This window comes from Chrysoperla carnea, chromosome 5 (genome assembly GCF_905475395.1).
Source record: "Chrysoperla carnea chromosome 5, inChrCarn1.1, whole genome shotgun sequence".
In the NCBI taxonomy this organism is placed as follows: Eukaryota; Metazoa; Arthropoda; class Insecta; order Neuroptera; family Chrysopidae; genus Chrysoperla; species Chrysoperla carnea.
The window spans coordinates 20,813,444-20,825,333 of NC_058341.1; the positions used below are offsets into that span (position 1 = coordinate 20,813,444).

The following is an 11,890-nucleotide window of genomic DNA, read 5'->3' on the forward strand; positions in this document are numbered from 1 at the left end:
CGACATCTATTGTGGAACAAACATACTAACTTCATATTTTTATCGATTTGAATTTATTAAATTTTTTTTAACAATAAGTCGTATTGTCATTAATAAAAAAAACCTTACCGTAATTTTTATCTAATTTTTAATCGACCATATTGTGAGCAAAAAAAAAATTATATAAGTGTATAATAATAATATCTACAAATTTTGGTAAATTTATATTTTAAAATAGAAAATAGTGAATATGCCATCTAATCGTAAAGGTGGTTCCTGGTGTTCGGTATATGGATGTAGAAACAATTCGAATATGAATAAAAATATAAGTTTTTTTCGATATCCAAAAAATATTGAACGGTATGTATTAGTCAGTCACGTTTCCCTATATTCACGAATTATTATGTTTGATCTTAGTGTCTATCGGTCTGTCTGTCCAGACTTCTGAGTGGATTCATAAAAATGAAAAAATAACTTATAAATATACAGTTGTGTATTGTTTATTGAGTATATGTATACACAATACGTTTAAGTATTATGTACAGTAACATGACCTATATATGAGAGATATCAGAGTACCTATACTAACTTTAGTCTAAAGTTTGTAACGCTTAGAAATATTAACGATTCAAATAAAATTTTAATATTGATCTACATAAAATCACCTAATTAATCCATTTTCGTATGTCTGTCCGTCCGTCCGTGAGCACAATAACTCAAAAAAGAAAAAAGTTATCAAGCTGAAGTGACTAAGAATTCGTAAACGAACAATATAGGTCAATTAAGGTAGAAAAAAATGTTCCTTATTTAAAAATAAACAACTTTTGTTTGAAAATTTTTTTTAGTAAATATCTTTGTTTTCCTGTGAAAGTCCAAATTAGGACAAATCTTAAGTTTCTATTTTCTCAAAAACTATCAAATATAGAAAGTTGGAAAGTATATAGGTAGCTTCAAATAATGAGTCTATATTGCTTCTAATTTCATATAAAACCCATTTCATTATATTCTAGGAGTTCGGAAAAAAGTCCATTTTGTTTTACATGCGTCTTTTTGTTTTGTTTTAAACTAATCATATTTATAAAAATAATTCAAGCCCAAATATGACCACTTTTATAAAAATAATAATCAACACTATCTATAATAGGTATTTCAACAATTAACTCAGTCAATTGTAAAATTGTTTATTTTCATTTGTTATTTCTTGATTCAAACCTTTTAATTGATTTGTACTGTTTTTTATTGTTATAAGCTCAAAAGCATGGATTCATGCAACTGGACGACGTGATTTATTGAAAAAAGGTACAGAATATGCTTACAAGAATTGTCGTGTGTGTGCCAAACATTTTGAGGATGAAATGTTTGCGAACGATTTAAAAAATCGTTTATTACCTACAGCCGTACCAAAAATACTTGTTTCAAGTAAGTATTATGTACCTATCTACTTGATTTAAACTATTAACTGGCATTGTGAGATTCAAAGATATTCTATGGGAACTCTGAACTAGAATTTTTTTTAAATAATATAATCAATTCTTTAATTTATTACTCATTAATTTTTAACTCTTAAAAGAGGCAAAAAGAGATGGGAAATTATTATCTTCATTCTTCTCCCTTTAAACAATCGGAGATTCTATTCTAGGCAGGAGGTTTTGTGATAAGCATAGGCAACTTTTTTTACATTTTTGTATTAGTGCTTGTCTATACCTAATAATATAACAACTTTTTGCTGTATTCAATTAATACACTCAACGCCAAAATTAACACAATGAAATAAATTTATTACTCATTAATTTATTATTTATTAATCATTAATTTTTAACCCTTTAAAGAGGCAAATGGAGTTGGGAAATTATTATCTTCATTCTTCTCTCATTAAACAATTGGAGATTCTATTCTAGGCAGGAGGTTTTGTCATAAGCATAGGCAACTTATTTTACATTTTTGTATTAGTGCTTGCCTATACCTAATAATATAACAACTTTTTGCTGTATTCAATTAATACACTCAACGCCAAAATTAACACAATGAAATAAATTTTCGCGGAGTTACAATTCGAATGTATTTCTATATATAAAACAAATAAGAGTATATTAAATTTAGTCCCTAGTTTGTATAACACTAAAAATATTGCTGCTACACACAAAATTTTGGTATAGATGTTCATAAAATCACCAAAGTTACATGTTCATAAGTCCCTTCCCGTTTGCTCGTCTATCCGTGAACACGATAACTCCAAAAGGAAAATAAATATCGAGCTGAAATATTTATAGTGTGCTCAGATCGTAAAAGTAAGTTTAAATTCGTAAACTTTGTTCTGTTGGACGTATCTTGTAAATCGTAACGACGTAAGAGATAGAACGAAAGTTTAAATGAAAAAAATGTTTCTTATGAAAATTAAAAACTTTTGTTTAAAAGTTCTTTAACATTTTCCTGCGAGAGTGCAAATTAAGACAAAACTTGTGTCAGTATTATAATAAATTAGGTTCAACTAAAAACATGTTGTAAAGCTACTATATCTCGGAAATTTCCCCTCTTTTTTGCAAAACCTAATGCTATAAAGGAAGTTCAATATTTTTATGTGCAAAAAAGGATAGTAATAAAATTAATCGATTAACTAAAAGATCCATAATGCCAGTTGGTAATTAACAAAATCAATAACTATAATAATAATTAATTGTAATAATTATTGTTGAAAATTAGATGACGCAACAAATGATGAACAATCGGTAAGATATATTGAAATAAACACCCTATATCATTTTTATAATTTGTAGAGATATCATTTTTATAATTTGTCCAAATATTTCATATATTACGCATATTTCGGAGTCACGTTGGCTTCAAATCGCACTTTGTTGAGACATATCGAATACAGCTACTATTTACGCTGATTTCAATTAAAAAAGGGTAACCTTATAACAATGTGATGATAGGGCTGTATCAATGGCTTGCGTTCCTTATCCAGCTATAAAGTAACTACGGACAGAAATATTTAAAAGAGACAACGCGATCGATTATATAGGCAATGTTTATATAGGCAACTTACAATACACAATAAATGTGCACATTGCATAAACTAATATATGTAGTAATAATGAGTGTATATTTTCAAATTCAAAGTCCTTTATTAAAATATAGTTTTTCCGGTATTTTATCCCCGCGACCAGTGGATTGTTCTCAGTCTATACTACAGACTTACGGAAAAGGGGCAGGTATTGGGCGCACGGTTGCTTTCTCTCTTTCTAAACAGCGGTTCATTTCATGAGTGTTTTGTTTAGTCCTGTACGATGTAGAAACGGGCAATGGCGCGTTGATTCCATAGAGATGATATCATAGAACTTTATAGGCATAGGAAACGCAATAAGTAAATTATTGACCGCAGGTAGGCGTATAAAAGAGACGTATAAGAGTTATCCGCGAAGGCAGTTTTCCGCGCCTACTTTAGTTGTCTCTCTCTACTGCGATCAACCGTTTGGCTACGACTTTACAGCTCTAAGGTATTATCTCTATGATTGATTCGAATTAATATGCAAAGTGTTACGTTCTGTAATTTACACTATCCAGTAAATTTATTTTATATCGGGACCAATGGCGGATTTGATTCTGATGGCGACCTAGGCCTCGGGGACCTTAGTCTAAATCCGCCTCTGGCCAAGACAAAAGAAACAATCAAAACAGTATATATACAGAATTTCTTCAAAATGCAGTATTTTGATTTCTTATTTTGCTTGGAATAGTAATCTATCTGTTTCATAAACCATTATCTATCTATTTATATTTTTAGAAGACACAAACTCAAAAAGATGATAAAATAACAAATTTTCAACGTCCAAATGATTTTTTTGATAATTATCGTCCAATGGAACATGAAATGGAATGTCAAGAGCCAAAAACATATCATGAATTACAAACAGTAATCTTAAATTTAAAATATGATCATGGTCTATCATGGGAAGAATATTTTAATCAAATCAATAATTTTTATCAACAACAAAAAATTGATATAGAACAAATAGAATTGGAAAAAGTAGAATCATCATCTACGAATTCTGAAATGAATTTGGATGAAAATTCAATACAAAATAAACGAATTTATGCAAAATGTGATGTTTGCAATAAAAAAATGTTATCAACAAATTTTAGTAAACATCAGTTAATGCATAAAATTAGTTAAACTTTATTTAAAAAACGCATATCAAAATACATATTGAAATATTTATGCATCATGGCCAAGTTTCACCCTAAATATTGGTTGCCGTTGACCCAGAGGCGAATTAAAAAAATTTGTTAATTTTTAACTTTAAATTTAACCATATTTGGGGATACTTGGTTAATTAATAGAGTATTATTAACTAAAACATTATTGATATTATTGATAGAGTAATTAGACCATTATTATGGAGGCAATAATAAATATATGACTGAAATTATTTATATTAATATTAGTTTTTATTAAATATTTAATTATTTATTCACAAAAATGCATTTCTTTTTTTTTACATATTATTTTTCCCAATTTTAAATCCTCGCGGCCTTTTAAACAAAATTCCTGCAATACCTACATACAATACCTATCCCATGGAGGTATAAAGAAGGAGAACGATCGCTATAGAAAATATTGTCGCCAAAATATGGACAAAATAAGTGAGGCGCTGTGATCGCTAAGTTGTCTCATTAAAAGTGAACGAATAAAAATATGAGGACTTATTTTTGATGAACCAGCTTCTTCTTCTTGGCGCTGTCTTTTCACAGCATCAATGCTACTCTTTTGAGTATAATTTTTTCGACACTGCACATGAATTTTTACAAATGTCTGGTCTTTCAGGTACTCCGAAAATTCACCACCTCTTTCAATACTTACGACTAACAGTATTGTGTGGAGTATGAGACCTTTGAAACGAGGCAGGTATACGAACATCGCATGGAAGACAGATGTTACTCAGGCCATGCTACTAAATAAAAATAGAGACAAAGTTCTTGACGTTGATTTATATTCTAAAAATTTTTAAATTTGTATGTATAAGATATTCATACCCATATTTTTACTCGTATAACGGTTCAAAAGTGTATATAAACGTGCATATTACGAATAAAATAATTATTTCAATTCTTTGAACCGCTATATCACGAAAATGGCAGCACTTATGAAAAAAGGTGCAGAGACACATTTTGTAGCAAATTGAATGATCTACAATTTTTGTTTGACCATTTTTGCTGTTAAATTCACCGTTTTGCTGAAAAACGCGAAAAACCTATTTTTGCAAACTTCCCCCTCAATAAAATTTTTTTCCCAGGGGGGATTGATGGGGACTTTTGACAATTTATTTATAATAGTATTCTGAACATTCATACCAATTTTTAGCTCTATGGGAATTTTTGTAACCTTCAAAGTGTAATTTGAGTGGATAATTTCTCATATTTACACTGTTAAAAAAAGACACATTAAAAAAGATGGTACGCCAATGTAAAAAATAACAAACATAAGTGACATAAATCAAAGGACTACGTAAAAAGTGAGGTTAAAATTATCGAGTCGTCAATAAACAGAAACAGAACCAAACAGACCTGACGATACATGTGATAAAATAAAAGCAAAATGCCGTTAATAATTTTATCGGGAATTCCAAGTAGCGGAAAAACAACTCGTGCTAAAGAGTTACAAGAGTATTTTGAAAAAAAGAATGTCAAAGTAATTGTGGTATCTGAAACGGATGCTATTTCAAAAGCTGGCTTTACTAAAGATACATTTTATTCAGGTTTGTATCTCTATACATTACTCAATAATAGGGGAATTATATATAAAACAAACCATATCGAGGTTGGTTAAACAAGAGGGGTTGGGACGATCGAAAAAAAATTTGATAATCAACCAGAAAGTTTGCACACGCGTTTGTGGAAACATGAACTGGAAGTAAAAACTGTACCCTATTTTTAATCCAGTAACATACAAAACTGTCAAAGACTTAACTAAAATATTAAGTATCAATGGCTTTTTATGCGAAATTTAGGCTGGGATAAGTGCGTTAAATGGCTTTTCATTTATTTGTAACCGACTTCAAACAAAAAAGGAGGAGGTTATCAATTCGACTGTATTTTTTTTTATGTTTGTTACCTCAGAACTTTCGTCTGGGTGAACCAATTTTGATAATTATTTATCTATTTGAGAGCTAGTACTTCCCGTGTGGTCCCATTTCATTTTGGTCGAGTTCTGATAGTGGTATCCATGAGAAAATCATAAAAGTCTTAAATTTGCATTCAGTATGAACGACAAATATTACTGAATTTAATTTTTATTGATTTCAGATTCTCAAAAAGAAAAGCATATTCGTGGTGTATTAAAATCGGAAGTTCAACGTTTAATCAACTCTGATACCGTCGTAATATTCGATGGCAGTAATTATATAAAAGGCTATCGATATGAATTGTACTGTGTTGCGAAAGCTGTGAAATGCACTCAATGTACAATTCATTGTGAGATCAATATTGAAGAAGCTTTTCGATTTAATCAATTACGAGACGATCAATATTCGCGAAGTACATTTGATGAACTTGTAATGCGATATGAAACACCTGATGGACAAAATCGTTGGGACGCACCATTATTTGTTGTTTTTCCTGGTGATTTATTAAATTTTGAGGCAATTAATGATTGTTTATTTAATAAAAAACCCCCACAGCCGAATATGTCTACACAGAATGTAAGTATGATTCATGATTTTTTGATTTTTAATACACCACATATATTTTAGATGTATTTTCTCTCGATTTCTTTGTCTGTTTTCGCTATAATCTGAATAATTTTGTTTGTAGGCTCCATTAAATTCAACAAATTTTTTGTATGAATTAGATAAGATTACACAAGAAATAAATCAAGCAATATTAGCAGCTTTACGTTTAGGTTTCTCAGAGAATATACGCTTACCAGGTGTCTCACGTGATTTAACAATGGATTGCGGTGGTATAAATGCAACACAATTGACACAATTACGTCGACAATTTATGACATACACTAAAATGCATCCAGCTGATGTGAATACAATACCAAATTTATATGTACAGTTTTTAAAAAGTTCAATTAAAGTTTGATTTCTTATTTTTTTTAATTATTATCGACTAATTAATAAATTATTTATTACTCATTCTTATTCTTGTCTCTACTAATTTATTTTAAAATCCTTTAAAGATACTTTTATTACAGATTTAGACGTACATGTCCACGTATTTTAATATGATTTCAAGTCTGCAATTATTTGTGTTTTGGATATCTTCGCATAGTCGTCATTTTGTACCTAAAAATTAGCAGTTTTTGAACTTAATAGACTAGAATGTTTTATCTTATCCCAAAATTAATTGAAAAGACTTGTCTTTTGAATAACGGTACCATTTGAAATTAGCAGTGTCACAAAGTGAGAAATCGTAATCGCGGTTAATCACTGGCTAAATATCTAACTAAATCGAAACAGCAACTTTCTCCCTAATCGATCTCTGCTTTTAGGCGAAGGCTAATTCTAAAAAAAGGTGTAGGATATAGATGTAGGTGCTGGGGACTGGGCTTGTTACATTCTTAACTACTATTATTATTGTATTAAAAGAATGTGTGAAGGCTTTAAAAATATAAAAGACAGGTATATTTTATTCTAAATGTATATTTCCTGTAATCAAAATTTTTAAAAAGGCCTTCCAACCTTCCTCTACCTACATCTACCTTGAAAGACTCAATTTATGCTCCTTATGAGTCCTTAAAAATGAAGTAAGCTCTCAAATCCTAAAATTTTGAATGTATGCCTCGAGAACTATAATTCTGGGTGAAATACTCCTTAAATAAATAGAATTCTTTTATTCTTAATTTTATTTTTTGTTTTACCATCATAGTAATTTGAGAAGCTGGATAGCTAATCTCAAGCTTACATTTTTATTATGGTCTAGCGATCTAATTTTAAGTAGCCCTACTAATTATTTGTGAATAGATGTTATTCCATTATTACAAAATGCTTGTAAAGCAATGAAGTGAGAGGTAAATTATATTGACAGCAACTTGCAAGTTTCATTATTCAACTAATTTCATAGTTATTACAAAAAGTGAATAGTCATATTTAAAATAAAAGAATCGGCTTCAAGATTCAAGTTAACTTTTACATAAATAAAAGATTTAAATAATTCAAAATTATGTTTTCAAGAACTGATATGAATGAAGCACCTCCATTTTGGCAAAATGGTCCAGCTCCTGGTAAATTGTACAATTTTCCAGATACCGCATCATCAAATAGTACATTCAATTCTGATTATTTCACTCGCTCAAAGTAAGTTCTATCATCCACGTAAAATTAACAGTTTAAAAAATCTTACTTCATTGTTTGATATTATTAACACTAAGATATATAATCCTGAATTAAGATTAAGGTTAAAACTCAAACCTCACAGGTCACATTAGCTTCACATTTTTGTTTGTTAAATTGGTCTTTGCATAACGTGTTTTTAACGATAGTTCCTACACTTTTATCCTGTCTTTTACGATTAAAATAAGAACTATGTATAAAAACATAAAATAAGGATTTAAAAAAAATCAAGGCAATAATAATTCAAACAGGGTCGCACTAACCGAAAATCTGATATAGGATTAATAAGTTAATACTTAAATTGATTTGCTATGTAGGGCTCCAATAACAACTGGATCATCTGTAATTGGTGTAAAATTTGATAAAGGTGTAATAATCGCAGCCGATACACTTGGTTCCTATGGTTCGTTAGCACGTTTCCGACAAGTTGAACGTTGCCTTAAGGTCAACAATAATATAATATTAGGTGCTGGAGGAGATTATGGTGATTTTCAATATTTAAAAGATATAATTAATCAAAAAATGTAAGTTTCATTAAACATTAGTTGTAAATATTACCTATTACTAAATTTTACTCTATAATATACCTACTGATCTGTTGAAATAAATTCTTTCTAATCTTCAAAAATAGACCCCATTTGATGCCATACATTTTAGTTTCGGGGCCACAAAACAAGCTCAGATTAAATGAATATGGTGCTATATTTGTCGGATTTTTATTTTAACCCTAGGATGCTACTCGATTAGCTTCATTTTCTTTTGGGGTAACCATGCACGCCGAAGTAGAATATTTGTAACAAAAAATATGCGTATTATTACGTATACTTAATTCCAAAAAAACTGCTACAGTTAAAACATTCTAAGCGTACTCATCATATGTTATGTTATAATAGTAACACTTAGAATGTTTTAAAACGAACATTTTTTTTGACATAGAGTATACGTAGTACGTGAATTCCATATTATTCTAGGATTAAATTACTGCTCCATTTGAAAATGTATTACGCCATAATTCCGGACTTAATTCATTGAAACTTCAATTCAGGATGGCTTGTTCTGATTTTTATCAATTTGGCTGAAATTTTTTAACGCACAGTCCTTTTGCATTAATAACTTTTTATATGGTACGATCGAATTTTCAAGTGAAATAAATACTTTCGATTTTAAAACTCATAAACCTTTTTTTGTCCCATCTCTGTGCTCTATACTTATTTCTTACATCGAATGTTCTGTTAGAAAGTGCTTATTTCAATATTAATGATAAATTCAATTATAGAATTGATGAGGAGTGTTTGGATGATGGTTTCCGTTTAAAACCGAAAGCCTTATACTGTTGGTTAACACGTGTCCTCTATCAAAGACGTAGCAAATTTGATCCATTATGGAATAATTTCATCATAGCTGGTGTAGAAGATAATGAACCATTTATTGGTACCGTTGATAAATTAGGTACCGCTTACGTAGATGATGTGATTGCAACCGGTTTCGGTGCATATTTAGCAACACCAATGTTACGTAAAGCAGCTGAACAAAATAAAGGAGTACCATTTACTAAGGAACAAGCTGAAAAATTAGTATTACATTGTATGGAAGTATTGTTTTATCGTGACACACGTTCATATCCAATATTTGACATGGCAATTTTATCAACGGGCGAAGGTGTCACATTGCAACAGAAACAAGTTAAACAAAATTGGGATGTGGCACATTTAATCCGTGGCTACATATAAATACAAATTTTAATTCTTTTTTATATAACTTTATTTTTCAATCAATAAACAATTCATAAACTTGTATATTTTGTTTTATTTATTTATTTGTTTTTGTCGTTGAAAAATCAACGATGTATCCTTCACAGCATCTTCATTAACTGAAAAATATTTCATGCTTATTCCAAATGATATATAGGTCTGGGACAATTTTGTGATGAACAGCAAGAAAGTAATTCGAAAACTTTTTCAATTCTCTTTATAATCGTCACTATTGCTCAAGATACCTTCCTTCTTTTTGCACTACCATTTTCAGGACGGCTAATATTATTTGTTGGATGCCATGCTGGATTATAATAAAGTATGTGATTCCATTTTCATGTAGATGCCGCAAAGTTTATAAATGGTTAGAAATATTGATAGATATAGCTTTAAAACAAAAAACTATAGCGAGCTGAAATTTTAAAACCGAATTCGTGGACGTAAAAAATTCGATTGAATTGATCTTTGGGACCTACAAAAATGTATCTTTTAAATTATAAAAGATAGAAGAAAGGTTCGAAGAAAAAAGTTTTTTTTTTTTTAAAGAAACAACTTTATTTGAAACATCTTTTCTCTTTTCAATCTTTTACTTTGCATTTAAAAATTCACTGAGACAATTGTTTTCTATGATGAAAACTCGTCTAGGTTTATTATAAAGATCAATGACTAATTTTATATTTTAAAAGCAAAAGTTTAGAAGAACTGGAGACTATTTGAAATCTAGAATTTAAAAATTTTCGAATTGGCTTGGAACAGACTTAGAATAATGAATACAAAATTAGTGTATGGGAGGCTGGAAACGGGTCCTATCACATGACTAAATCTTCAATAAATTTATTTATAAAGTTTGTTAATGAGCTCAAATGAGTCTTTTTGATAAATAAATCATTCAATTTACATAAATTTATTTTTTTGAGATGTATCTTTAAACTGTTACCGCCCTTCATATACATTTTATTACAGTTCCAGTAGCAATATGGCTGCGCCACATGCAGTTTATAATCATGGGCTTATTTTAAAAATATTATATACCTTGTTCACGGAAGGAACTATTTAAAAATTTTATTATATCCGAAGTACAATTTCGTACATACCATATTTATTATTGGTCTAGCTATCCTCATTTTTATTTGTTACTCACCATAATAATCAGAGACAAGGATTATGAATGTACATTATTCGAATCTCGGCTGAAACTGAACAGAATTGTTAATGAACTTGCTCCAGAGGAAGAGAACTTTCTAAAGAAAAGGTTGTGTCCTGAAATAATGAGAATGCATGACGCTGCTAAGTTTTTTCCAGAAGGCAGCACGGGCTAAACCAACTACGTGACCTAATTTTGTACATAGATATTTAAAACAGTCTCCATCCTTTTGCAGTGATTTTACAAATTGTTTCATCAACCCCAATTTGATATGGAGAGGTGGCAACAAAACTTTTTCTGGCGGCACCAAAGTAGTATTGATAACATTTTTCTCGGGGTGGCCAATCACAAGACCCAATTGAATGATAGAATGTTTTGAATATTTTTCCTGTTTTTGGGAAGTCAAAATCTATAAGAAAATGTAAAAGAATCCTTTGCAGTATTTTAGTCACAGACCTGTGTTATTTAGGTGTTTTTATAGCACATGTATGGTAGCCATTAAAAACATACCAATATTGTCCAGCAGAGTGTACTGACAATAATTGAATATACAATGAATATAAATACAGATATATTCATGTGTGTGCAAAAAGACATAAGAAGAGTACATACAGGGTAGTTGAAACTCTTATTATTTATATTGTATGCACTTAAACACTATGCGTATGCGGTAAAGAGGA

At 29.8% G+C, this 11,890-nt stretch overlaps 3 protein-coding genes across 3 annotated transcripts; all 3 read left to right on the plus strand.

Moving 5' to 3' along the window:
* Positions 1-202: 202 nt before the first annotated feature.
* On the plus strand, positions 203-4,153 carry LOC123301036. The gene is made up of 5 exons (XM_044883764.1): positions 203-339; positions 1,229-1,398; positions 2,680-2,705; positions 3,764-3,920; positions 3,987-4,153. Exons 1-5 carry the CDS (start codon positions 230-232, stop codon positions 4,151-4,153), a joined length of 630 nt encoding a protein of 209 aa, XP_044739699.1. The 5' UTR covers positions 203-229.
* A 1,193-nt stretch (positions 4,154-5,346) lies between these two features.
* On the plus strand, positions 5,347-7,206 carry LOC123301037 (protein KTI12 homolog). The gene is made up of 4 exons (XM_044883765.1): positions 5,347-5,735; positions 6,283-6,677; positions 6,790-7,054; positions 7,178-7,206. Exons 1-4 carry the CDS (start codon positions 5,576-5,578, stop codon positions 7,204-7,206), a joined length of 849 nt encoding a protein of 282 aa, XP_044739700.1. The 5' UTR covers positions 5,347-5,575.
* An 816-nt stretch (positions 7,207-8,022) lies between these two features.
* On the plus strand, positions 8,023-10,089 carry LOC123299704 (proteasome subunit beta type-4). Its single transcript, XM_044882009.1, has 3 exons — positions 8,023-8,279; positions 8,633-8,839; positions 9,592-10,089. Exons 1-3 carry the CDS (start codon positions 8,146-8,148, stop codon positions 10,043-10,045), a joined length of 795 nt encoding a protein of 264 aa, XP_044737944.1. The 5' UTR covers positions 8,023-8,145; the 3' UTR covers positions 10,046-10,089.
* The last annotated feature ends 1,801 nt before the right edge of the window (positions 10,090-11,890 follow it).

What these genes read in the sequence shown, in the direction of transcription:
- LOC123299704 (XM_044882009.1), top strand. Translation starts at nt 8,146, where the DNA reads ATGTTTTCAAGAACTGATATGAATGAAGCACCTCCATTTTGGCAAAAT. An exon ending in GATTATTTCACTCGCTCAAA is followed by an intron (nt 8,280 to 8,632) that starts GTAAGTTCTATC and finishes TTTGCTATGTAG; the next exon opens with GGCTCCAATAACAACTGGAT. An exon ending in GATATAATTAATCAAAAAAT is followed by an intron (nt 8,840 to 9,591) that starts GTAAGTTTCATT and finishes ATTCAATTATAG; the next exon opens with AATTGATGAGGAGTGTTTGG.
- LOC123301037 (XM_044883765.1), top strand. Translation starts at nt 5,576, where the DNA reads ATGCCGTTAATAATTTTATCGGGAATTCCAAGTAGCGGAAAAACAACT. An exon ending in TAAAGATACATTTTATTCAG is followed by an intron (nt 5,736 to 6,282) that starts GTTTGTATCTCT and finishes TATTGATTTCAG; the next exon opens with ATTCTCAAAAAGAAAAGCAT. An exon ending in CGAATATGTCTACACAGAAT is followed by an intron (nt 6,678 to 6,789) that starts GTAAGTATGATT and finishes TTTTGTTTGTAG; the next exon opens with GCTCCATTAAATTCAACAAA.
- LOC123301036 (XM_044883764.1), top strand. Translation starts at nt 230, where the DNA reads ATGCCATCTAATCGTAAAGGTGGTTCCTGGTGTTCGGTATATGGATGT. An exon ending in TATCCAAAAAATATTGAACG is followed by an intron (nt 340 to 1,228) that starts GTATGTATTAGT and finishes TATTGTTATAAG; the next exon opens with CTCAAAAGCATGGATTCATG. An exon ending in AAATTTAAAATATGATCATG is followed by an intron (nt 3,921 to 3,986) that starts GTCTATCATGGG and finishes AAATTGATATAG; the next exon opens with AACAAATAGAATTGGAAAAA.